This window comes from Caretta caretta, chromosome 4 (genome assembly GCF_965140235.1).
Source record: "Caretta caretta isolate rCarCar2 chromosome 4, rCarCar1.hap1, whole genome shotgun sequence".
NCBI classification, from domain to species: Eukaryota; Metazoa; Chordata; order Testudines; family Cheloniidae; genus Caretta; species Caretta caretta.
The window spans coordinates 132,819,377-132,844,381 of NC_134209.1; the positions used below are offsets into that span (position 1 = coordinate 132,819,377).

A 25,005-nucleotide genomic window follows, 5' to 3' on the forward strand; every position below is an offset into this window, starting at 1 on the left:
TACGCACTTCATAAAAACTTTCAGAACCTCTTACCTCTTCCTTTTGTTGGCTCTTTTTCATATAATACAACTCGTTGACCATCCAGATTAGATATAGGGACACCAAGATCTAGTGGTTCCTGATCACCATTCTGAAGTTAGATCACAGTTTGTGTAAAATAGAGAAAAACAATGGTTTTCAAAACAACTTGAATTTACAACTTGGTATTTAAAATAGAACACTAGCTAATACAGTTATACTTCAGCGTACCCCCAAGAATCCTCTGCTATCTTCCCTATAATTGTCAAACCAACACTGTCCATAATTGCTTTGATCATAATGGACACGAGTCATTTGTCTGCAACGTATTATGGACTGGCCAGTCTGACAACCCAACGGTAGACCTATAAGCTGTCAACCGTCTGGAGCTGATTTCTGTGCTTTCCAGGTTAATAGGGGCAACAGTTTTAATTGCTCTCAAATGACACCTTCTGGCTGACAGAGGAATGGAAAGAATGGACTATGGAGGAGGCTTATGTTCAGCCTTCCTCAGTTGGTATGTTTTGGTCTGAAATGAAGCCTCTTAAAAGGGAGCAGGAATTGGGGGGGGGGGGGGAGGAGGGCCACAGATGGCCAAGAAAAAGCAGGCCCAGACAAAGCCATAGTCAAACTATCTGAAGAATGAAGGCTATGACTATTGCATATTCTCATCCCAAAATACAGGCAGTTATAGAATACATTTTCATGCATAAAGATGAGCCTATACTAAATTTCTTGGAATACTCTATACTCTTTTCCAGACAAGCAATACTACAGATTTTACACCTGGGGTGGGCAAACTTTTTGGCCCGAGGACCACATCTGGGTATGGAAATTGTATGGCAGGCCATGAATGCTCACGACATTGGGGGTTGGGGTGCGGGAGGGGGTGATGGTTCCAGCTGGGGGTGCGGGCTCTGGGGTTGGGGGCACAGGAGGGTGCTCTGGGCTGGGACTGAGGGGTTTGGAGGGCAGGAGGGGGATCAGGGCTGGGGCAGGGGATTGGGGCACTGGAGGCGGTCAGGGATGCAGGCTCTGGGCGGCACTTACTTCTAGCAGCTCCCAGAAGTAGTGACACATTCCCCCGCCTCTGGCTCCCACGCTGAGGCGCGGCCAGGCAGTTCTGAGTGCTGCCCCATCCGCAGGCACCATCCCTGCAGCTCCCATTGGCCGCGTTTCCTGGGAATGGGAGCTGCGGGGGCCGCGCCTGGGGCGGGGCAGCATGTGAAGCCCCCCAGCTGAACCTATGCGTAGGAGCCAGAGGGAGGACACACTGATGCTTCCAGGAGATGCATGGAGCGGGGCAAGCCCCCAATCCTGCTCCCTGGCAGGAGCTCAAGGGCCATATTAAAAAGTCTAGAGGGCCGGATGAGGCCTCGGGCCGTAGTTCACCCACCCCTGTTTTACACCAAAAGATACTTACTAGTTTTGCCACAAGTTCATTAAGATTTAAGCCATATTTTGCAACCACAGGCCGTAGAACTTCCGTTACTGGCTTAGTAGGTTTAGCCTTCAAACCAACTGATCTATTGATTGGAACAAGATCCAGCCTGAAACATATCAAATGTTGCAATAAGTGTTTGCTATTCAAATAAACCAAAAGTGAAAATGTTTGTAATCTAATCTAGGAACCAAATAAAGTGAGTTTGGATATAGTGTACTTCCATTAATAAGCAAAAATCCTCCCCACTCTTCTGCAAGCGCAGAGCACCTTCAGCACAGTGGAATCATTGCTGTTTCAGCAGACAGAGTGAGGAAAGGTCAGGAGCCCACATACATCTGTAGTGACTCCTAGTGTAGCTACACAGAGCCTCCAGTCTTTTACCTCTTTCCATGGAGGCTACTTGGACCATTATGATACAGCAGCTGTGGAGTAACTCTGTTCCTGTTCTACTGACTGGTATGTCAGGGCAGGCTCTGTGTAATCTGCTGAGACAAGTGGAACCAGCTGGGTGGATGATTGGGAAGAAATATAAACCCAGGGAAGTGCTCAGTGAGGGGTGGCTAGCCAGGCAGGAGAATAGGAGGGTTGTGGCTCTGTCTCTGCTGGCTGACACAAGCCTCAAAGGCCAGAAGACCCAGTGAGGGGTCGAAGCGGGGACCGGTGTTGGGGGAATTGGGACTGTAAAGCCATTGTAAATAAAAGAAAACAGGTGAAGCACCTACAAGAGGCGTCTGAGGCCCTTTCTTTTGCCAGCCCAAGCACAGGGTGCAGGGACAAGGGGAAGGAAACTTGTGCTGCCCTGTGACACGGAGAAAAATAGTTTTCCCACCTCTCCGAAAGAGGTCCAGGGCATCCAGCCCAGCTAGTCAGGCTGGGCAATGGGGAAAGGATTTGAACCACAGCAAAGTCTAATGAACGTCCCAATTTATCAAACTGGAATGTATAAATTACTATTTCAGATAAAGTAAATTTATACTCAGGATGATACTGTTTTGTGAGATGTTTTGTTTTAATGACTTTGCTATAAGAAGATTGGTATGAAACAGCAGTAAGAACAGCCGATAGAATGTTAACCTGAAATAAATATTAATACACTCCTGTTCAGAATCAATTATATCATTTTATAATGCTTTAGTAAAACCACATTTGGAATAAAGTCTCAGTTTAGTTTTAAGTATCACAACTTATCACAACACGCTGGGCATCACAACATGGGGAATAGATGGCCAGCCCTCTGTGGAGAAAGAGGTGGTTAGGGACTATTTAGAAAAGCTGGACGTGCACAAGTCCATGGGGCCGGACGAGTTGCATCCAAGAGTGCTAAAGGAACTGGCGGCTGTGATTGCAGAGCCATTGGCCATTATCTTTGAAAACTCGTGGCGAACGGGGGAAGTCCCGGATGACTGGAAAAAGGCTAATGTAGTGCCAATCTTTAAAAAAGGGAAGAAGGAGGATCCTGGGAACTACAGGCCAGTAAGCCTCACTTCAGTCCCCAGAAAAACCACGGAGCAGGTCCTCAAAGAATCAATCCTGAAGCACTTACATGAGAGGAAAGTGATCAGGAACAGTCAGCATGGATTCACCAAGGGAAGGTCATGCCTGATTAATCTAATCGCCTTCTATGATGAGATTACTGGTTCTGTGGATGAAGGGAAAGCAGTGGATGTATTGTATCTTGACTTTAGCAAAGCTTTTGACACGGTCTCCCACAGTATTCTTGTCAGCAAGTTAAAGAAGTATGGGCTGGATGAATGCACTATAAGGTGGGTAGAAAGTTGGCTAGATTGTCGGGCTCAACGGGTAGTGATCAATGACTCCATGTCTAGTTGGCAGCCGGTGTCAAGTGGAGTGCCACAGGGGTCGGTCCTGGGGCCGGTTTTGTTCAATATCTTCATAAATGATCTGGAGGATGGTGTGGATTGCACTCTCAGCAAATTTGCAGATGATACTAAACTGGGAGGAGTGGTAGATACGCTGGAGGGCAGGGATAGGATACAGAGGGACCTAGACAAATTGGAGGATTGGGCCAAAAGAAATCTGATGAGGTTCAATAAGGATAAGTGCAGGGTCCTGCACTTAGGATGGAAGAACCCAATGCACAGCTACAGACTAGGGACCGAATGGCTAGGCAGCAGTTCTGCGGAAAAGGACCTAGGGGTGACAGTGGACGAGAAGCTGGATATGAGTCAGCAGTGTGCCCTTGTTGCCAAGAAGGCCAATGGCATTTTGGGATGTATAAGTAGGGGCATAGCCAGCAGATCGAGGGACGTGATCGTCCCCCTCTATTCGACATTGGTGAGGCCTCATCTGGAGTACTGTGTCCAGTTTTGGGCCCCACACTACAAGAAGGATATGGATAAATTGGAGAGAGTCCAGCGAAGGGCAACAAAAATGATTAGGGGTCTGGAACACATGACTTATGAGGAATGGCTGAGGGAACTGGGATTGTTTAGTCTGCAGAAGAGAAGAATGAGGGGGATTTGATAGCTGCTTTCAACTACCTGAGAGGTGGTTCCAGAGAGGATGGTTCTAGACTATTCTCAGTGGTGGAAGAGGACAGGACAAGGAGTAATGGTCTCACGTTGCAGTGGGGGAGGTTTAGGTTGGATATTAGGAAAAACTTTTTCACTAGGAGGGTGGTGAAACACTGGAATGCGTTGCCTAGGGAGGTGGTGGAATCTCCTTCCTTAGAAGTTTTTAAGGTCAGGCTTGACAAAGCCTTGGCTGGGATGATTTAATTGGGGATGGGTCCTGCTTTTGAGCAGGGGGTTGGACTAGATGACCTCCTGAGGTCCCTTCCAACCCTGATATTCTATGATTCTATCAGAGGGGTAGCCGTGTTAGTTTGGATCTGTAAAAGGGGCAAAGAGTCCTGTGGCACCTTATAGACTAACAGACGTATTGGAGCGTAAGCTTTCGTGGGTGAATACCCACTTCGTCAGTTGAAATTATGCAATCTCTCCAAACCTAATAATTGTTTTAGAGAAAGAGTAGCAACATATGGTATAACCATTTTAGAGCTAAAATAATTTGAAAACTGAACAAAACCACAAATAATAAGATTGCTCAGAGTCTTAGCGAGAATCAGTAAATTAATGAAGACGTATCCTTCTACAGAAATCAATCCTACAAAAGTAGACAAGTAACTTATAGATAAAATAAAGAAAATATTAATTAAAATACCGAAGGACTGCTAGGAAATTAAAGTATTTCTAGCTTGAAAAATGTGGTCTGAAAGTACAATAAAGCTAAATAAATAACTTGGTCAAGCAATGCTGAATGGGACAAATAGGTTCATAGAATCAAATACCAGGGTCGGAAGGGACCTCAGGAGGTCATCTAGTCCAACCCCCTGCTCAAAGCAAGACCCATCCCCAATTTTTTTACCCTAGATCCCTAAATGGCCCCTTCAAGGATTGAACTCACAACCCTGAGTTTAAGAGGCCAATGCTCAAACCACTGAGCTATCCCTCCCCCTAACTTATAACAGGTTGACTGTTTATAAGGATGTAAAAACTAATGGGGAGACTATTAAGTTAGTGTGTTCCAAGGAATATATATTATGCCTTTTCTATTTCTAATTCCATTAGTCTTCTCCTTTATTTTCAATATAGTTTCTCCATGTTAAACATTGTATGTGCACCACACCATCAAGCCGGAATTCTTAGAAAACAGTGGCCACTGTAGCCACATATGTACTTCCTCATGGTACCACGTGTTCAGCTGGATGGTAAATAAAAATGGAACTACAATCAAAGAGATATAAAACTGTTATAGACAGACAGGTTGAAGGGGAACAATTTTCTTATTATGCTTGATTGTAACATCAGTATTTCCCCTGTACATCTGAGAAAAAAATTAATTGACTATTGGAGACTGAGATTTGTTATAGATTCCTATAAAGATTAATTCTAAACTTAATATGTAAGATTGCTAGGCAGCGCTCCAGTTTCACATGTAAGAACAGAAACAACGATAGCGATGAACAGAGGATATTTATCTTTGGAGGAAGTATGTTTTAAGTACTCCATTGCAGAGAAGTTAAATTAATTCTTTGCATCAGTCGTCACTGCAGAGGATGTGAGTGAGATTCCCACATCTGAGACACTCTTTTTTGGTGACAAATCTGAGGAACTATACCATACTGAGATGTCAATAGAGGAGGTTTTGGAACAAACTGATACATTAAACAGTAATAAGTCACCAGACCGGATGGTATTCACTCAAGAGGAATTCAAATACAAAACTGCAGAACTACTAAGTATGGTATGTAACATATCATTAAAATCAGTGTCTAATCCAGATGACTGGAGGACAGCTAATGTGACACCAGTTTTTAAAAAAGGCTCCAGATGCGATCCTGGCAATTACAGGCCGGTAAGCCTAACTTCAGAACCAGGAAAATTGCTTGAAACTATAGTAAAGATCAGAATGATGAGACAAACAGATTAACACAATTTGTTGGGGAAGAGTCAAAATGGCTTTTATAAAAGAAAATCATCCCTCACCAATCTATTAGAATTCTTTGACAACCGTTATCCAGTGGAGTTAATGTGTTAAGACTTTCAGAAAGCCTTTGACAAGGTCCCTCACCAAAGTCTCTTGAGCAAAGTACATGGTCATGGGGTTAGAGCAGGGGTGGGCAAACCTTTTTGCCCGAGAGCCACCTCTGGGTTTGGAAATTGTATTGCGGGCCATGAATGCTCACGAAATTGGGGGTTGGGTTTCGGGGGTGGGCTGTGAGGGCTCCGGCTGGGGGTTGCAGGCTCTGGGGATGAAGGGGTGGGGGTGCAGGAGGGTGCTCCGGGCTGGGACCGAGGAGTTTGGAGGGCAGGAGGGGGATCAGGGCTGGGGAAGGAGGTTGGGAGGAAAGAAGGGGTCAGGGGTGCAGGCTCTGGGCAGTGCTTACCTCAAGCAGCTCCCAGAAGCAGCGGCATGTCACCTCTCCATTGCCTATGCAGAGGCGCAGCCAGGCAGCTCTGTGCACTGCCCCGTCTGCAGGCGCCATCCCTGCAGTTCCCATTGGCTGCGGTTCCCAGACAATAGGAGCTGCGGGGGCGGCACTTGGGGTGGCGGCAGCGTGCGGCACCCCTTGGCTGCCCCGACACACAGGAGCCGGAGTGGGGACATGCTACTGCTTCTGGGAGCCGTGTAGAGTGGGGCAAGTCCCTGACCCTGCTCCCCAGCTGGAGCACCAGAGCAGAGCAAGCCCCAGAACCTGCTCCCCTGCTGGAGCTCAAGGGCTGGATTAAAACGTCTGGAGGGCTGGATGCGGCCCCCGGGCTGTAGTTTCCCCACCACTGGATAAGAGGGAAGGTCCTCTTATGGATCAGTAACTGATTAAAAGATAGGAAACAAAGGGTAGGAATAAATGGTTAGTTTTCAGAATGGAGAGAGGTAAAAATGATGGGGTCTAAATAAGCTATTACCACTCAAGAAAGAGACCTTGGAGTCACTGTGGATAGTTCTCTGAAAACAACCACTCAATGTGCAGCGGCAGTCAAAAAAGCAAACAGAACGTTGGGAATCATTAAGAAAAAGATAGATAATAAGACAGAAAATATTATATTGCCTCTATATAAATCCATGGTACGCTCACATCTTGAACACTGCATGCAGATGTGGTCACCCCATATCAAAAAAGATATACTGGAATTAGAAAAGATTCAGAAAAGGGCAACAAAAATGATTAGAGGTATGGAAGGGCTTCCATATGAAGAGTGATTAATAAGACTGGGAATTTTTGAGCTTGGGAAAGAGATGACTAAGGGGGGGGATATGATAGAGGTCTATAAAATCATGACTGGTGTGGAGAAAGTAAATAAGGAAGTGATATTTACTCCTTCTCATAACACAAGAACTAGGGGTCATCAAATGAAATTAATAGACAGCAGGTTTAAAACAAACAAAAGGAAATATTTTTTCACATAACGCACAGTCAACCTATGGAACTCCTTGCTAGAGGATGTTGTGAAGGCCAAGACTATAACAGGGTTCAAAAAAGAACTAGATAAGTTCATGAAGGATAGGTCCATCAAGGGCTATTAGCCAGGATGGGCAGGGATGGTGATCCTAGCTTCGGTTTGCCAGAAGCTGGGAATGAGTGACAGGGAATGGACCACTCAAGGATTACCTGTTCTGTTCATTCGCTCTAGGATACCTGGCATTGGCCACTGTCAGAAGACAGGATACTGGGCTAGATGGACCTTTGGTCTGACCCAGGATGACCGTTCTTAAGTAGTTTCAGATAATTTAAAACTATCTATTAGCTCAACATTTTTATATATAGCTTGCATGAAGTATTATTTCATTTTGAGATAAATCTAAAAAAACAGATTAATATGTTCTAAAATAATTTTTAAAAAATACATGGGAAATACAGGTGTCCCCCCTCCGGTCTTCTGCTAGTTATAGCTCACCTTACCTGATCACTCTCGTTACAGTGTGTATGGTAACGCCCATTGTTTCATGTTCTCTGTGTATATAAATCTCCCCACTGTATTTTCCACTGAATGCATCCGATGAAGTGAGCTGTAGCTCACGAAAGCTTATGCTCAAATAAATTTGTTCGTCTCTAAGGTGCCACAAGCATACCAAATGTTATTCTGTGTTACACTCACCTTTATTTTATTGAACAGATATAACTCAGAATGCATTCTGGAGCATTTACATTAGCTGGAGCGGAAGATGTCACAAAAAGATAATATTTTTTCTCTTACCGAAATAAAGTACGCTTTTCTAAACGTAGATCCCGAGAATCCAAGATGCTACTGTCTTGATGCAATACAAGTGGCTATAGAGCATATGGTTGGAACAAAAGAAGAGAAAATATGTTAAATTGGGTACATGTCACTTGTTATATATCATTTAACAATATGTAACAGCTGCGCAGAACAAAAGAAGCCATTTTAAAATTAGCCCAGGAAGAGAGACAGAACTATTATTAAGCTTTGTGTGTATGGCTATTATTGTATTAATTTACAGCAAGCAACATGATTAGTTTCTTTTTTTCTCTGGCTAGTTCCAAAAGATGTAGGGGCCAATTCTGTGAGGTGCTTAGCAATTTCCTACTTCCATTAAAGTCAATGGGTATTGAGAGCTCTCAGCATCTCATACAAGGCCTGGGCACTTAAACATAAGGGGCTGAACAAACAGAATGATACATCAGAAAATACGACAAAATAATGTTGGCAGAAAGATTTAAAAGAACAGATTATTTTACAAGGAAGACAAGTAAATTAGGATCATAGTCACAGTTTTTAAATCTAGAAGGGATCATTAATCTTATCTCTTGCATAACACTAGACAAAATCTTCATCAAGCCCATAACTTTTTTGAACCATAGCATCTCTTGTACAAAGATATCCAGTTCTGATTTAAAGACTTCAAATGATGGAGAATCCATCACCTCGCTTCATACATTGTTCCAATGGTTAAATACCCTCACTGTTAAAAAAAGTACACCTTATTTCTGATCTGAATTTGTCTAGCCTCAGCTTTCAATCACTGGATCTTTTTATGCCTTTTTCTGTCAGATTAAAGAGCTGTCTATCAAAAACTTCTTCTCCATGTAGATACTGTAGGTTGTTATGAAGTCACTGCTTAAACCTCTCTCAGACAAACTTAACAGACTGAAGTTCTTAATCTCCTCCCTCTAAGGCATGTTTTCCAGACCTCAAATCTTGTAGCTCTCTCCTGAACCCTTTCCATTTTTTCAATATCCTTTTAAAAATGTAGTATCAGAAATGGACACAGTATTCCAGTAATGATCTCACTAATATTCTTCCATTGAGCAACAAACATAAATCCCATTATTGTCAATGTGAAGTCTGAATATAAAGCGGTAGAGTATTCCTCTAAATAATCAATAATCCCATATATGTAAACTGATTAGGAAGCCTGAGTTTTTGAAAAAAAGCATAGGAACATACAGTACCTTGTCTCCTCCAACTAAAAATAGGTCTACTGCAGCTATGTTAATGCCATGTTTCTCACAGAGCCCAGATAACATCTCTTTGACTGAGAATCCTGATTTAACAACCATTTTACAGGACGAGCCATCTGGAAGGTTTATACAGCAGTATTTTGAGGATTTCTCTTTATCAGGTAAAGATGCAGATACCCGAGAGGCATCAGACTTGTCAGAAACAAAAATGAAAGTTAAGAACAAATACACAATATTACAGTCCAACAAATCAAATTAAAAAAGGGAACACATTTTTAACCATGTTTGGGGTTTACCCTTCCTTCAGAATATTTCGATTACCAGGTAATTGTTTTAGAATTATTTCCACTTAAGACAAAGACGCTACCACAGACCAAACTTCACAAATCTAAACATACTTTAAAAATAGTTGAATTTTTGGATGGCGTTTTGCTTTCAGAAAAAACGTGTAAATCAAAGAACTTCAATATCTTGGGGGGGAGGGGTAGTGTGAAAGAGAGCCCACCCTGTAGAGTAGAGTAACTTCTTGTGAAAATATATAAAGCATAAATAATTATAAAGTTGCTTAAGTTACAAATAAGTAACTGTCTACATTAACTAATTATCTGCATATGTAATGTACCACTGTTTTCCTATGACAGCACTACGGATATACAAAGATGCTATGTATAAAATGACTGATGCCTAGAAAAATCAATTTTCTCAAAAATTTTCTGCCACGTTATATATGTCAACCAACGTCCTACAAGTAGAAATGCATCACAGAGAAATGGAAGCTGGTAGTCTATGGTCCAGATTCACCCACACAGGTGGCAACAGGCTCCAAATTATGCCAAACTGCACTTCAAGTGCAGCCACCCCAGGAAGGGAGAAGTCAGCCCAGGGGGAAAGCAGGAGGCAGTACCACACCGCCTTCCCTGAAGTTTCCATGCAGCGTTTCTCAAACTGGAGTCCACGTACCGCTGGGGGTCCCCAAGTGTACTCCCAGGGTTCTGTGGGCCCCGCTGATCAACTCCTCCCCCTCCAGAGGTGCCGTGGGGCTAAGGCAGGCTCCCTACCTGCCCTGGCTCTGCGCCACTCCCGGAAGCAGCCAGCACGACCCTGTGGCCCCTGGGGGAATAACCGCTGGGAACTGCCCTACCAAATTCACAGTTCAATTTGACAAATTGCACGGTCATAGGATTTTAAAAATCTTACATTTCACGGCTTTAGATATTTAAATCTGAAATTTCAAGGTGTTGTAACTGTGGGGGTCCTGACCCAAACAGAGGTAGTGTGGGCAGTCACAAGGCTATTGTAGGGGGTTACGATATTGTCATCTTTACTTCTGCACTGCTACTGGCAGCAGGGCTGGCCTTCAGAGCTGGCTCCCAGCCAGCAGCCATGGAGCTTCCTGCAGCCAGGGAAGTTCCCAGAGGTGGGTCTGATCTGGCCCTTGGAGTGGCCTGTGCAAGGGAAGAGAAAGTCCTGTCCCTCCCTAGCCCGGCAGCTCAAGCTCATCGCACAGTAGGAGTCCCCAGCCCAGACCGTCCCCGGGCCCACTGTTTCCCCAACCTATAAGGCCGGCCCTGCTCCTCCGAAAAGTGATGACCCTCTCCCATACCATGCGACTCTCACTTCTGCACTGCTGCTGGCGGCGCTGCCTTCAGAGCTGGGTGCCTGGCCAGAATCCATAGCTCTCCAGAATCCAGCTCTGAACACAGCACGGAAGTAAGGGTGTCAATACCGTGACCCTCCTTCAGTACCCAGATTTCACGAGGAAAACCAGATTTCACAGTTTGTGATACGTTTTTCACGGCTGCGAATTTGGTAAGGCCCTAATTATAGCCACGAAAAGTCATCTTAGTACACACAAAGCATTGTTTTTACAAGGTAATATTTTGAAGTATTTAATAAACACTCAGTTTAAATAGATGCTACCAATATGGCTCTTCACTGTTTATTTCTCTGCTTGCTCACTAGCATCACATATATCAACAAGAATCTGTCTGATTCTTAGAATCAAATTTGTAAGTCAAACAGGTACTGTCAGGATAAAAAAGGATATTTTAAAATTATATTCGTTTATACGCTTTGTTAAAATTCACTTTAAATCTAGGGTTATATTAAATTTTAAGTTTACTTTTCATTATTTATATTGTTTACTTTGTGCATTTCATTCAGCTTGGACTGTGAAGGTGGAACTACATTGTTTATAACGACTGTGTCTTCACTTCTTGTTTCTCCACATAAGAGCATGTGTTGTGGTGTTTTAGTTGCAAATGCTGCTGGGGAATGCTTCACTCTTTTATCCCTCAAACACTGGGAACAGAGTCAAGCTACAGTGATCAGGAGGAGGGACACTCAGCTTTGGGGCTGGAGAGAGCTGGGGCATCAAGGAAATGAGCTCAAACTCATATATAGTCAAGAGGAAGAGGACCCAAAAAGCAATTCAACAGGCAATTGTTCATGGCAGAGTTAAGAGCTGCAGTAGCTGGGAGGCAAGGTGGGTCAGTTTGTAAAGAGCTTTAGTGTCCTTGGATTGAAAGACCCTATAAAACCTTTATTATAATGTCCAAAGGAACAGGAGAGTTGGGGTAGCTAGGAGACAGGATGGACAGGATAGCTTGTAGATGGCAGGACAATTTTAAAAAGCAGGTATATGAAATGCATAAAAGAGATATTTATCCTTCGATTATAAGCAAGATAGTTTAGGATCACAAGTAGCACTATAAGTGTTCTTTAAAAATATTTAACTATTCATCTGACAACCTGTTTAAACAACCAGACCCTTCTTATTTCACAAAATGAGTATAGCTATAAAAAAAAATTTAAAATTCAGTCCAAAAAGTATTATGAAATTTACATTCAAATACATATATACATTTTGTTTATTTATACTATTGCAGAAAAATGGGGCTATTATTGATTTCCTAGGTAACAATCACTCCCATTTTTTTTCATTCCTCTCATACTATTTGATTCTAAGGAGCTGGCCCTTACCAGTTCAAGACTTGCAGCTGACGACATAGAGCCTTGTGATTCACGTCTGCAAAATAATCCGTTGGTATGCATAGAATCTGAGAGTGGGAAAAGCAGAGTGATAAGTAGAAATGCTTGCTTTTACTATTCATTAAAGGTGCTACAAAACCTCAAGTCATCTGGCTAAAATATTCATTTTCTGATCTGGGAAAGAAAAATTCCAAATCCTTGTACTATCTTCACATGCTGAACATTTAAACATCTTTTAAATGTAATTATTTATTGCTTATATAACACTACAGGTGTTCATGGCTTTTTGAAAAGACAAAGTCCCTGTTCTTGGAGGTGATTGCCTATATTTTAAAAAGTGACTACCAATTTACAATACCTTCAAGGTGCGTACCAGATCCCTGAAAATCAGGCTCTTTTAAGGTGTCTCAAGTTGGACACCCAAAAATTGAGAACTGAATCCCTTGTCACTTATTAAAGTTTAGATCTATAACCTTAGTATCTGATTCTATAGCCCTCATTCACGTACATGACCCCCCTGACATCAACTGGACAGCTCACAAGGCTTTTTCAAGAACCATGGTAGGCAGATGGTGTGGAAGAAGAAACAGCAGTAAATACAATGCCTTAGAGCAGCTGACTACTGCAATGGATTTCAGAATTTGTAGTTTTGTTTTTGCAATTTTTTTTAAAACTGTTTGCCTGTTAATTGTTTTGTGCAAGCCTCTGCAGTTGCCAAAATGTGGTGCTCTTTCATTGCAATCAACTACAGAGATGCAAATACTTTCACTAATAGAAATTACTTCAAACACAGTGCAATTAGCCCAGACCTCATTTATCTAAAAATAGTTTAGTGTTGCCATCATACAAGAGCTGCAATTTTCTCAACAAAAGCTACTGACTGACTAGCAGTTGAATGAACAGGCTACACAACCCAGTCTCTGCCAATTAGATTGTGTTTTAGTAACATTCTGTGCCTGTGGAATTCATTCTCCCTCCTTAAAAATTGTTCCTCTATGCCTCCTTCAGGGATTTTGTTTTGTTTTTTTATAGGGAGAAGTAATTTCCCTATCTGTAAACTAGGTTTCTACAACAAAGCACTCACCACTTTGACTGAGTGAGGGTTTCCTTCTGCAGTTCCAACTTACTAGACAGAGTGAAAAATCAATGGCTTGCAAAATTTTCTTTTCTCAGCTACACTCCTAGTAGAGGCTGGTTTCTGTGATTTCTTCAGCTGGATTGTTCCTTAGCTTTTTAACACACTTACAATAAAACTCAGGTAACAGACCTATAGAGTAAATCCCTTTTAAGAAAACATTTCTTCCTATGGAAACTGAAAGCCCATATTTTAAAATAAGGGTCTGAGAGGAACATCCCAATCATTTGTGAGAGGATGTGGGAACTTGTGCACTGTGACCATGGTGCCTACAAAACACAATGCACTAACTTTCTGATGAACTATCCTGACTTGGGGGAAAGGGAACTGGAATATTTTGGTTTTTTTACTCCATGTCTCTGCTTTGTTTTATCTTCTAAAAGTTACTTTGTCCCTGCAAGATGAATTGCTTGAACCTGTACAACCATGCTGTAGGACTGCAGTAGGGGGGCTCCTTTGAAGAACTACTCACCCCAGACAGAGAAGTGCTGGAGAGAAAGGGGCAGCCAGAAACTGGCTCAGAGATTGCATGTGACATGTCACCTGCTGTGAATGGGAGGCAACAGTTTCAGTTCCTAATGTTACCAGCCTGGTTGAAGTGGGTGGACTCACCAATCTAACCCCAAGGTAAAGTGGAGCTAAAGTCTCCTAGTCTGCCACAGACCTGCTTGTAAGGGGCCAATCTGTCTGCCCTGAGATGGGAGACAGACTCTGTAACTCTGGATCTACAGTAGTTGGTCGTGAAGGGAAGCAAAAAGAGCACCACAATTGCAGCACCATGAACTTCAGCTGAAGGAACTTGGGCATAGCCACACCTATGGCTTTATTTCCATATCTAGCTGTTTGGCCTTCATGGAGGAGTCAAGGTAGGATATGAATGTAAGAGAGGATGAGAGTCAACTTACAGTGAGAGTGCAGCTGGGTGGACAGAAAAAAACCTCTTGGAAATTGGTGAAAGCACATTTAAACAGCTGAGGGAAATCCCATTGGTCCAGAACATCAAAATAATATTACCAATTTCTCATTCCCCAGCCTTTTGTCTACAGATCTCCAGGACTGTTCCTGGCTATTGTGGTGCAGGACATCACCATTTCCCTCTGTCACAGCTCAGCAGATCATTAAAAATCTCAGGTCATGTGTAGTAATGAGGTGTAGATTCCTTGCTGAGTGTTAACAGTGGGAGCAATTCTGTCTGTTGCTAAAGCAATCTTGCAACAAAGCAGGACTTGGAAACTCACCATTTTGGTAGTCATCATTTTCCCTTTTTTTCTGCGATCTCCCCACACTCTTACTTCTTGACCAGGAGAAAAATGTCCCTTTTTTTTTTCTCTCAGCGTCTTCCTCTCCAGATTCTTCATTTAAGGACCTTCCTGACTTTGATTTTCCAATTAACTACCATCAAAACACAGATAAAACATTAGCTGGAGCACTCCTGCAAATATATTGTCTAAAGCATGGATTCTCAAACTCTCCCAAAGTGGACTATATCTTAAGAGAGAGAGGCTGGTTGATTGTCTTTTTGCCTTCTCATTATTATGTATGCCAGTTCCCCTGAGTCTGGTAATCAAATAACATGCCAGCACAACAACAAAAACTGCTCATATGGAAAAGTAATATTGGGAAAAAGTGACACAGCTGGAAACAAAAAGAAATACCAGAATAATGTGACTAATCAGCTCTCCACAGATTACTGGCAGTCTACAGACTACAGCTAGAGAACTAATGGTTTAGCAGGGTTACTGGATTTCCATTTACTTGGTTTTAAAAAAATATATAGAATTTCATATACTGTGTAGCAATCTACCTAGGCTTGCAATATAAATTAAAATTAAATACAGGTATCTGATAATGTCTTCCTTAACTAGCATTTACTTACGTATAACAAATAATAGTCAATGATGAAAAGTATTAATGCAGATATATTTTTAATAATGTTATGCCTACATTTTCTTTTAATGAGCATTTATCTTTTTCACATTAAAATATTTTTTAAATGCTGAATTAAAGAAACAACAACCTCTACCCATAAAATAGTGGATGTCCCAAAAATACAGTGGCTGACATAAAAAAAATAAAGAGTTAAAAATTACCTTTACAGCTAAATAATGAATACTGTGGTAACATTATCTAGTTGCAAAGGTAAAACTCTCACATTTTAAAATGGTGATCAATGACTGTGGAAATAAGAATGAGCAAAGTTCTGATTCCTATGAAAGTATTAAAAAATTTTAAAGCTTCCAAATCTTTTGGAGTTTTTTTTAATTTTTATTTACCTAGACAAATTTTATAATAAAAAATGTTTAAACAACATGAAGAATTTGGCTGAAAACAGGCCAGGAAATTCAAAGAGTAAACTCATCAGTTACCAGCACAGACATCCAGTCACTGCCAGGAATTCTGGCTTTCCAGGTAGGACTTTTTATTATTAATTAATTAATTATTATATCATGTGGGATGAAGGTGTGAATTATTTCTTCTGAAAGATACCAGATTAATTCAAGTCCTCTTTTTCCATGGAATAGTTGCATCAGAAAAGCAAACTTCCCACATTGCCCTAACCAACATGCCTAAATCATATTCTACAGCAATAACCTTTTCACTTTGAAGGTCAAATATATTATTTCAAAAATCAAAGGACAACAGTCAAGATTTGGGACAAATTCTCTGCTTCTCTGCTCAAAGGCAGCACAAAGAAAGCAGAAACCACCTACAAGTCTCCAGCTGGGGATTCCACAGGTATAAGGGAATCCCAAACAGGCAAGAGACCTGGTGTAGTCAACTCTTATATGTATCGCCCCACAACTCCTGGTGCAGAAGGATGTGACAGGCATAGGGAGAAGTGGGTGGAGCATGCTGGCTATCCCGCTAGCATGCTACCTTAGGAGACCATTGTCAGTTGATGCAAGTTAGAGCAACTCTAGAATATTCTCCAACCTGTGTTGGAGCAGCGAATCCGGAAGCTGTAATTGGATTTTGGTTATCACCTTCTCCTCCCCTTCACCTCTCTATGGTTGTGTGGTGGAGGAGGATGTCTTTTGCTACCTGCTCTCTGATGCTCAGGTAGAGACAATCAAGTGCTTTTATCATGCATTCCTTAGGGCTCCCACAACCTGTCAGGGGAACAGATAATGGAGCAGCCAAAGCTCCCTCCTCTCTCCCCTTCAATGTACCAGGTGGCCAACCCATGACATTGTGATTATCAACTGTAGAGAACTGCTGTTCAGTGTCCCCTACTTCCTTCCTGTAGCAACAGGGCCGATTCAATCATTTCAGTTTAAAAATCTCAGAACATGGCTCATAGGTAGTTTTCAATTCATATATATCATCAGATACAAGCTTTCTTAACACAATCACCCTTAAGGATCAGAAGCTGGATACTACTCTAGTAAAGGGATAAATTCTAAGGATGAAAGGGAAGTTCATTTTCCATCATTATTTAACCCTTGACCTCTCTGCTGGATGGACAGCAAGGATGATATTTTGAGACAGTAGCAGTGGTGGGTGTTGTGACGTAGGCAATTGTCCACTGGGAACTTGACTGAAATTACCAACTCACTCCACCTAGGTCATTGAAAGCACCCCTCAATTGTACTAGTATTCACTACTAACCCTGGCTGAATTGTAACTGGCTACCTGCGGTTGAAAATACCAAAACTTAGTTTCCTAGCAATTGTGGACTTCAATCAAAATCAACTTCTGAATTAGCGCATGAAGTATAATTACCTCATTTCATTAGCTGTAGAACAAAATGCATTTATTTAGGCAATACATAAGGGAGTTAGTAACTTCTGTTATAACGGACAAAAACCTATCCACAAATAAAACAATTTGTACATTAAGACTTGGCAACTAGATACTTTGTCAGCACTAGTAAATATGAAAACTCATTAGCTTCTATACATTCTTGTTGATCTTCCAACAAATTTGGGGAGTGGGAGGAGAAGTTCAGCTACAGATAAGAACTTAGTTTTCAGAAAAGTAACAATTTAATCAAAAGTTACCTTTTTTGGTGTTGAGATATGGGACCGCTCTGAGCTGATACTGTGTTTAGATGTAGGGCTGCTGGGAACACGCTGTGGATCAGGAATAGGGCGACCTTCTACTTCAGCCAGAATGCATTCTTGGTAAAGCGGGGATTTCAGAAAGCGAGTATAGCTATCAAACTTCATCAGATTAAAAATCTGAAATGTAAATGCAGTGGGATAATGGTTATACAAGATTAAATCTCATATGAAGAATGCAGGCCTATTTTTCAAGAATTACGTTCTTAAAACTCAGAGCATTAATGTGAAGACATATCAGGCTTGCTTTTGTTGAAGTCAGTGGGAGTTGTGCACCAATTTCAAATGAAATAGAACTGAGTCCTAGTCTCTTAGCATAAGGCTTTATTTTTACATAAGGTCCAAGAATGGTCAAAATGAAAACCAATGTAGATTAAAAAAAAGGTTACTTACCTTTCGTAATTGTTCTTCAAGATGTGTTGCTCATGTCCATTCCATTCTAGGTGTGCGGCTGTTGGAGATCTTTGCCTTAGCGGTATCCGTAGGGTCAGCTGTGGCGCACTCTAAAGTGCTGCGCTCATGTGTCAGTATATTAGGCACTGCCGGCCTTAAGCCCTTTCAGTTCCTTCTTGCCGGAAACTCCAACACAGGGGCAGGAGGGCGGGTAATGGAATGGACATGAGCAACACATCTCGACGAACAACAGTTATGAAAGGTAGGTAACTGTTTTTTTTTCTTCTAGTGCTTGCTCATGTCGATCACATTCTAGGTGATTCACAAGCAGTATCCCCAGAGGTGGGCTCAGAGTTCATGGTTGTGCGGCTTGCAACACTGCTCTACCAAAGCTAACATTGTCTCAGGCTTGCTGGGTAAGTGCATAATGAGACGTAAACATGTGGACAGATGACCAGGTAGTGGCCCAGCAGATATCCTGAATTGACACCTGGGCCAGGAAGGCTGCCGATGAAGCCTGCGCCCTAGTCAAGTGGCCAATCACAGTCGCCGGGAGAGGCACCTTCACCAGATCATAGCAGTAACAGATGCAGGCCGTGATCCAGGATAAAATCCTGTGAGCAGACGCTGTGCAACCTTTCATCCTGTCCACCACTGCAACGAACAACTGTGTTGACTTGCGAAATGGCTTAGTCCTGTCAATGAAGTAAGCGCTCTGATCTCAGAGACCATATGGGCAGACGTTATTGTGACCAGGAAAGAAACTTTCCAGGAGAGGAGAAGAAGGGAGCAGGAAGCTAGAGGCTCAAAGGGAGGACCCATGAGCCGTGACAGCATGAGGTTCAGGTCCCAGGGTGGGATGGGATCCCCGATGTGCAGGTAGTGACACTCCAGACCTTTCAAAACCCAGTTTGTCATGTCATGAGCGAAGACCAACCTGCCCTGGAGCAGAGGATGGAAGGCCGAAATAGAGGCCAAGTGGACTTTGATTGATGACAAGGACAACCGTTGGAGCTTGAGATGCAGAAGATAGTTCAGGATCGCCTGCAGAGAAGCCTGCTCAGCCCGGATACTCCGGTCCGAGGTCCAGCACATAAACCTCTTACACTTGGCCAGGTAAGTCACTCTGGTCAAGGGCTTTCTGCTACCCAACAAGATCTGCTGGACATGGGCTGAGCATTCCTCCTCATTCAGCCATGCCGTAGCCATGCTGTCAAGTGCAACGCCGCCAGATTTGGGTGAAGAAGACTGCTGTGGGTCTGGGACAGCAGGTCCGGCCAGAGGAGTAGCTGCAGCAGGGTGGCTACTGAAAGATCCAGCAGCATGCCGGACCACTGCTGTCAAGGCCACGTGGGGGCTATCACAATAACCTTCACCCTATCCTCTTTGATCTTCACAAGGATTCTCTGGGTCAACAGCACTGGCTGGAAGACATACATCAGGGCCCCCAACCATGGGAGCAGAAAAGCATCTGACAAGTAGCCCATGTCCATCCCCCGGATCAAACAGAACACGTGACATTTCCTGACCCGATGGGATGCAAACAAGTCCACCTGGGGAGTCCCCTACCTCCAGAAGATCATACTGACTGCCTCCGAATGGAACAACCACTCATGGTGAGACAAGAAGGTCCTACTGAGGTGATCTGCTAACACGTTCCTGGTCCCAGGCAGATGCACGGCTACCAGATGAATCGCATGCTGCACACAGAAGTCCCAAAAGTGGAGAGCTTCTTGGCAAAGGGCTGACCATCTGGCTCCGCCCTGCCTGTTGATGTAATACATCGCAGCGGTATTGTCCGTTAGGACCTGCATTACTTTGTTCCTCAAGACAGACAAGAAAGCCTGGCAGGCCAGGCAAACCGCTTTGAGCTCTCTGACGTTGATATGGAGGGCCAGATCGTTCCATAGCCAGCAGCCTTGCGTGCTGAGATCGCCCAGTGGGCTCTCCAGCCCAGGTCCAAAGCATCAGAGACCAGGTCAGCGACAATGATGTGGCCGTGAAGGGAACTCCCTCCAGCACCGACCCGGAGTCCAACCACCAATCCAGGCACAACCAGATGTGATCCAGCACCCTGACTACCCAGTCTAGGTTGTGTCTGTTGGGTATATAGATCAACGCCAGTCACACTTGCACAGGCGGAGATGGAGCCAGGCATGACAGACTCCATGTGGCCCAACAACCAAAGGCAGGTGTGAGTAGTCGTGACTGGGTGGTTCTTCACATGGGAGATCAGGTCCGACATGGCCTGAAAACACGCCTCCGGAAGGAAGGCTCTGGCTCGTGTGGAGAACTCTATTCATTGGACCAGCCTTAATGTGGATTTTTTCTCGTTTGTCAACAGGCCCAGGTTGTGACAGGTGGAACACACCAGACTGATGCTCCTCTACACTTGTTCCTGAGACCAGCTCTTGATGAGCCAATCATCAAGATATGGAAAGACCTGGACCCCTCAATGCCTCAGGTAAGTGGCCACTGGTGCCATACATTTTGTGAACACCCTTGGCGCCGATGAGAGGCCAAAGGGCAGAGCCGTGAATTGGAAATGGCGTCCACCCACTATGAAACGGAGGAAACGTCTGTGATCTTGGAATATGGAAATAAGTGTCCTTCAAGTCAAGGGTGGCGTACCAGTCTCCTGGATCCAAGGAGGGGATGATGGAGGCCAGGGAGACCATGTGAAACTTCTACTTCTTGAGGCATTGCAGGTCCAGAATGAGTCTCAGGCCCACTTTTGCTTTCAGGATTAGGAAGTAGAAGGAGTAGAATCCTTTTCCTTTCATGTCCCAAGGGACCTCCTCTACTGCCCCCAAGTGCAGGAGGTTAGCCCCGAGATACTATCACCAGCATCCAGTGGTCCGAGGTGACCCGAGACCAGGCCGAATGGTAGGGATGAAGATGGTCGAGGAAAGAACAATGTGGATCCGGGGAGCTGACTGGGGTGTCACTCTCGAGCGCACCTTCAAAGTGAGTGCTTCTGGCCCCTGGGATGCTTTGCCAGGCCGGGCTGAGGGGATGAGCAGGAGGAGGAAGGGCAGTGACTAAAGCTCGTGTCTCTATCCCTTCTCCTCACAGACTTCTGTCGAGGCTGCCAAGGCCTTGGTGGTGGCGGCCGGAATTTCTTCCTCGCCGATTGTGGTATATGCAGACCCAGGGAACGAAGGGTGGCCCGAGTGTACTTTAGGCTATGCAGCTGTGCATCTGTCTGCTCTGCGAAGAGACCATTCCCATCAAATGGGAAATCTTGAATTGAGGCCTGCTTTTCTTGGGACAGGCTAGTGGTCTGAAGCCAGGAACTGCGCCTCATGACCACCCCAGCTCCGAGCCAGCTGTGTCCCACACCATTTGAAGGAAGCACTACTGCAGTACCCTCCTCCACCATGGTGCCAAACTCCTGGGCCAAGTCCTGGGGCAGGGACTCCTTGAACTTACGGAGGGAGTCCCATAAGTTAAAATCGTATCTGCCCAAAAACCCAGTGGTTCACCATCCAGAACTGAAGGCTGGCTGTTGTATAAATTTTCCTCCCAAAATGGTCCAGCCTCTTGGCCTCTTTATTTTTGGGGGTTGAACTGCTGTGTTTTGCTTGTCCTTTTCGTTGGCCAGAGAGACGACCAGCTAGCCTGGAGCCATGTACTCGAACCCCTTGGCTGGGATGAAGTACTTTTTCTCAGCCCTCTTGGAGGTGGGAGGGATGGACAATGGGGTTTGTCAGAAGGCCATGGCAATTTTCAAGACCCCATCATGCACTGGTAGTGCAACACGAGCAGGGGTAGACGCCAACAGAACATTGAATAGGGTGTCTACATGCTCAGCCATTTCCCCTACCTCTAGGCCCAAGTTCTCGGCCACCCATCAAAGCAGAGCCAGGTGCTCTTTAAAATCATCCGGCAGGCCCAGCACCGCCTCATCCAGGGATGAGGAAGACTGTACTGCCCGGGAGAGGCCCCAGGGCATCATCACATGCGGAGGAAGGGGGTTTTGGGGCGGACACTCGCTCCTCTACCACGACCTATGAGTGCTGTCAACTGTTGCTCCGAGGCGGTGGCTGATGAATGGTACAAAGAGGGCATCAGCATCACAGGCATGCTCCACGCACTCCAGTAGAGCCACTGCGTTGGCCACTGGTCTTGTTGCCAAGGCAGCATTGCAGAGGTTGACAAACCCTCAGATGCTCAATTGCACTGGTGATGCCTCAGCGAGGGGAAGAGGAGTGAGTGCCCATCCTGAAACCCCCTTCCTTCATGGGGGATGATGCCGGCGGTACAGTCATCCTCATCCCTGGACAAGGCGGTGCCTGAATCTGTCGGCTAACCGTCGCCACTGGAGACCGGCACTTCAAATAGGAGGACCAGGAGGACCAGTACCACAATGGAGATCGTTCCCACAGCGTGGTGGATGGTGTTCTGCACCGAGAAGACTACCGGCAGGAAGATGAACAGTTCCAGCAATATGGTAACCAGCACCTCCCCCTAGGTGACCCACATGGAGGGTGGAGACCGTGATTGCGGTACTGGTGATTTGGGGTGAGCCGCAGAGGACCTGGGCTGCGAAGCCAGAGATCCGTGGCATGGAGCTGGAGAGTACTGCCTTGGCTCTGAGGATCGGTGGCACTCCACTGCCCTCTGGGTGGTCCTGATGACTAGCTTGCTCTCATAGGGAGCCTTTGCCACTTCCTGTGGCACATGAGGTGCCGCAGAGCTGGTAGAGGCCTCTGCTCTCTAAGCACAGGGAAAGCCTGGGAAGGCATCAGTCCCGCCACAAGTCTGGGTCTCCTACTGCTCCCAGGAGTCAGTGGTGGATCCCTTGTGGCGGCAGGGGCCCCGAATGGGGAGACACGTCCATGTGGCTTTGGTGTGGGCGGGCAGCCTGAACTGGGTCCTTTGCCCTATACCCAGTGGCCTTTCTTGCCGGGTGCCAGGGAGCCCTGCTTCTTGGCCTTCTTTTTGGGCACTGGTGACAGAGTGTGGTGCCGGGTGGAGCTCAGTGTCGGGGGTGTGCTACGCACCCAGGCCGAGGTACTAGGGGTAGAGTCCAGCCAGGAAGGTTCGGAAGCTGGGTGGCGAGCAGCCTCCATGAGGAGGGTCCCCAGATGGATATCGCACTTTTTCTGGGTCCTGGGTCAAAAGTTTTTGCAAATGCAACACTCGTCCTTCACATGTGACTCCCCCAGGTACTTCAGGCAGCTGCTGTGGGGTCACTAACAGGCAAAGGCCTGTTGCAGTCCACGCAGGGCTTAAACCGTAGAGACCGGGGCATGCCCCGCCTGGGGCCAAGTCCCCATTGGGACTCTAACTTTTAACTACACTTAACAACTACATTACACTAACTATTATGAACAAACTATTTACAAGGCCCTAAGGCTCACAGTCAGACGAGACAAAAAATGCTAGCCCTTGCTAGGCAAGGAAAAGGCGCTCTGACTAACCACCACAGGCAGTAAGAAAGAACTGAGAGGGCATAGGGCCGACATCACCTAATATACCGATGCCTGAGCGCGGCACTCAAGAGGGTGCTATAGCTGACCCTAGAGATACCACTGGGGAAAAATCTCCGATGACCGCACATGTGGGTGTGTGCACACTTAGAATGGAATCAACATGAGCAAGCACTCGAAGAAGAATCAATGTTTTTTAACATATACAAAAATAATTTAATTAAATCAGATTTTTTAAGTAAATTAAAAACGTTTCTTTTTAAAATTCTATTTTAAAATTAAATTTGAAATTATGAGAACCTACAAAGCCTAAACTTACTCTAATATATTAAAATCATTTACATCATTTTAGAAAAATTAAGCAGTATATATTTACTGCCAAAGTCTTAAAGAAAGTTGAACCACTTGAATTGATGCACGGCAGCCAGAAAACTTTTACCCTACCAGCATCCGTCAGGTCAGCCTGGGTGCCTCCTGGAGTTGCACCTTCATGGCGCTCAATATAGAGCTCTGCCGACTCACCACCCCCCTCAGTTCCTTCTTGCGGGCTACTCCGACAGAGGGATAGGAGAGTGGGTATTGGAAAGGACATGAAGAATGCATCTCAAAGAACAGATATGAGAAGGAGAATAACCGTTTTTTCTTCTTCAAGTGGTTGTTCGTGTCAATTCCAATCAGATGACTCACAAGCCCAAGCTCAGGAGAGGGGGTCGGAGTCATCCACTGATTGGAGCACCACTCTTCCAAAGGCAACATCGTCTCTGGCCTGCTGGGTGATTGCGTAGTGAAAGTGTGTATGGAGAACCACACCGCTGCTCTGCAGATTTCCTGGGTGGGAACCTGTGCCAGGAACACCGTTAAAGAGGCCTGAGTCCTGGTGGAGTGCGCAGTGATCAGGGGAGCAGGCACCTACTAGGTTGTAGCACTCACGGATGCAAGATGTGATCCATGACAAAATCCATTGAGAAGAGTCAAGAAGACCTTTCATTCTGTCTGCCACTACCACAAATAACCGGATGGACTTTTGGAATGGCTTCATTCTCTCAATGTAGAAGGCTAGTGCTCTGTGGACATCCAATGAGCGAAGCCTCTGCTCCCTGACACTTGAGTGTGGCATAGGATAGAACACTGGGAGGAAGATGTCCTGGCTAATGTGAAACTGGGAGGCAACCTTTGGGAGGAAAGCTGGGTGAGGCCTGAGCTGATCCTTGTCCTTATAGAACACAGTGTAAGGAGGTTCTGATGTTAAGGCCTTGAGCTCAGACACCCTCCTGGCTGAGGTTATCACTACCAGAAACACCACCTTGTATGAGAGTTAGAGTAGGGAGCATGTTGCCAAAAGTTCAAAGGGCAGACCCATGAGTCTGGAAAGGACTAGATTGAAGTCCCAAACTGGTACTGGCTGTCGGACACGCGGGTATAGCCTGTCGAGACCTTTAAGGAAACAGCTGACCATAGGATTAGCAAAGCCCAAGCGGACCTCTGCGCCTGGGTGGAAGGCAGAGATGGTGGCCAAGTGAACCCTTATTGACGACATGGACAGCCCCTGCTGCTTGAGATGGAGAGGACAGTCCAGTATAAG

General features: G+C 44.8%; 1 protein-coding gene across 10 annotated transcripts in view; it reads right to left on the minus strand.

The window, feature by feature from the left end:
- RGS12 (regulator of G protein signaling 12) overlaps positions 1-25,005 on the minus strand; it is a 197,369-nt gene that overhangs the window by 21,906 nt on the left and 150,458 nt on the right. For all 10 annotated transcript variants that reach the window (XM_048849020.2, XM_075128059.1, XM_048849021.2 and 7 more), the window contains 7 exons: positions 17,536-17,715; positions 14,773-14,926; positions 12,391-12,467; positions 9,400-9,600; positions 8,183-8,256; positions 1,443-1,569; positions 35-131 (listed from right to left, as the gene is read on the minus strand). In XM_048849020.2, coding sequence (XP_048704977.1) covers positions 35-131; positions 1,443-1,569; positions 8,183-8,256; positions 9,400-9,600; positions 12,391-12,467; positions 14,773-14,926; positions 17,536-17,715 — 910 coding nt within the window. The remainder of the gene's footprint in view (positions 1-34; positions 132-1,442; positions 1,570-8,182; positions 8,257-9,399; positions 9,601-12,390; positions 12,468-14,772; positions 14,927-17,535; positions 17,716-25,005) is intronic.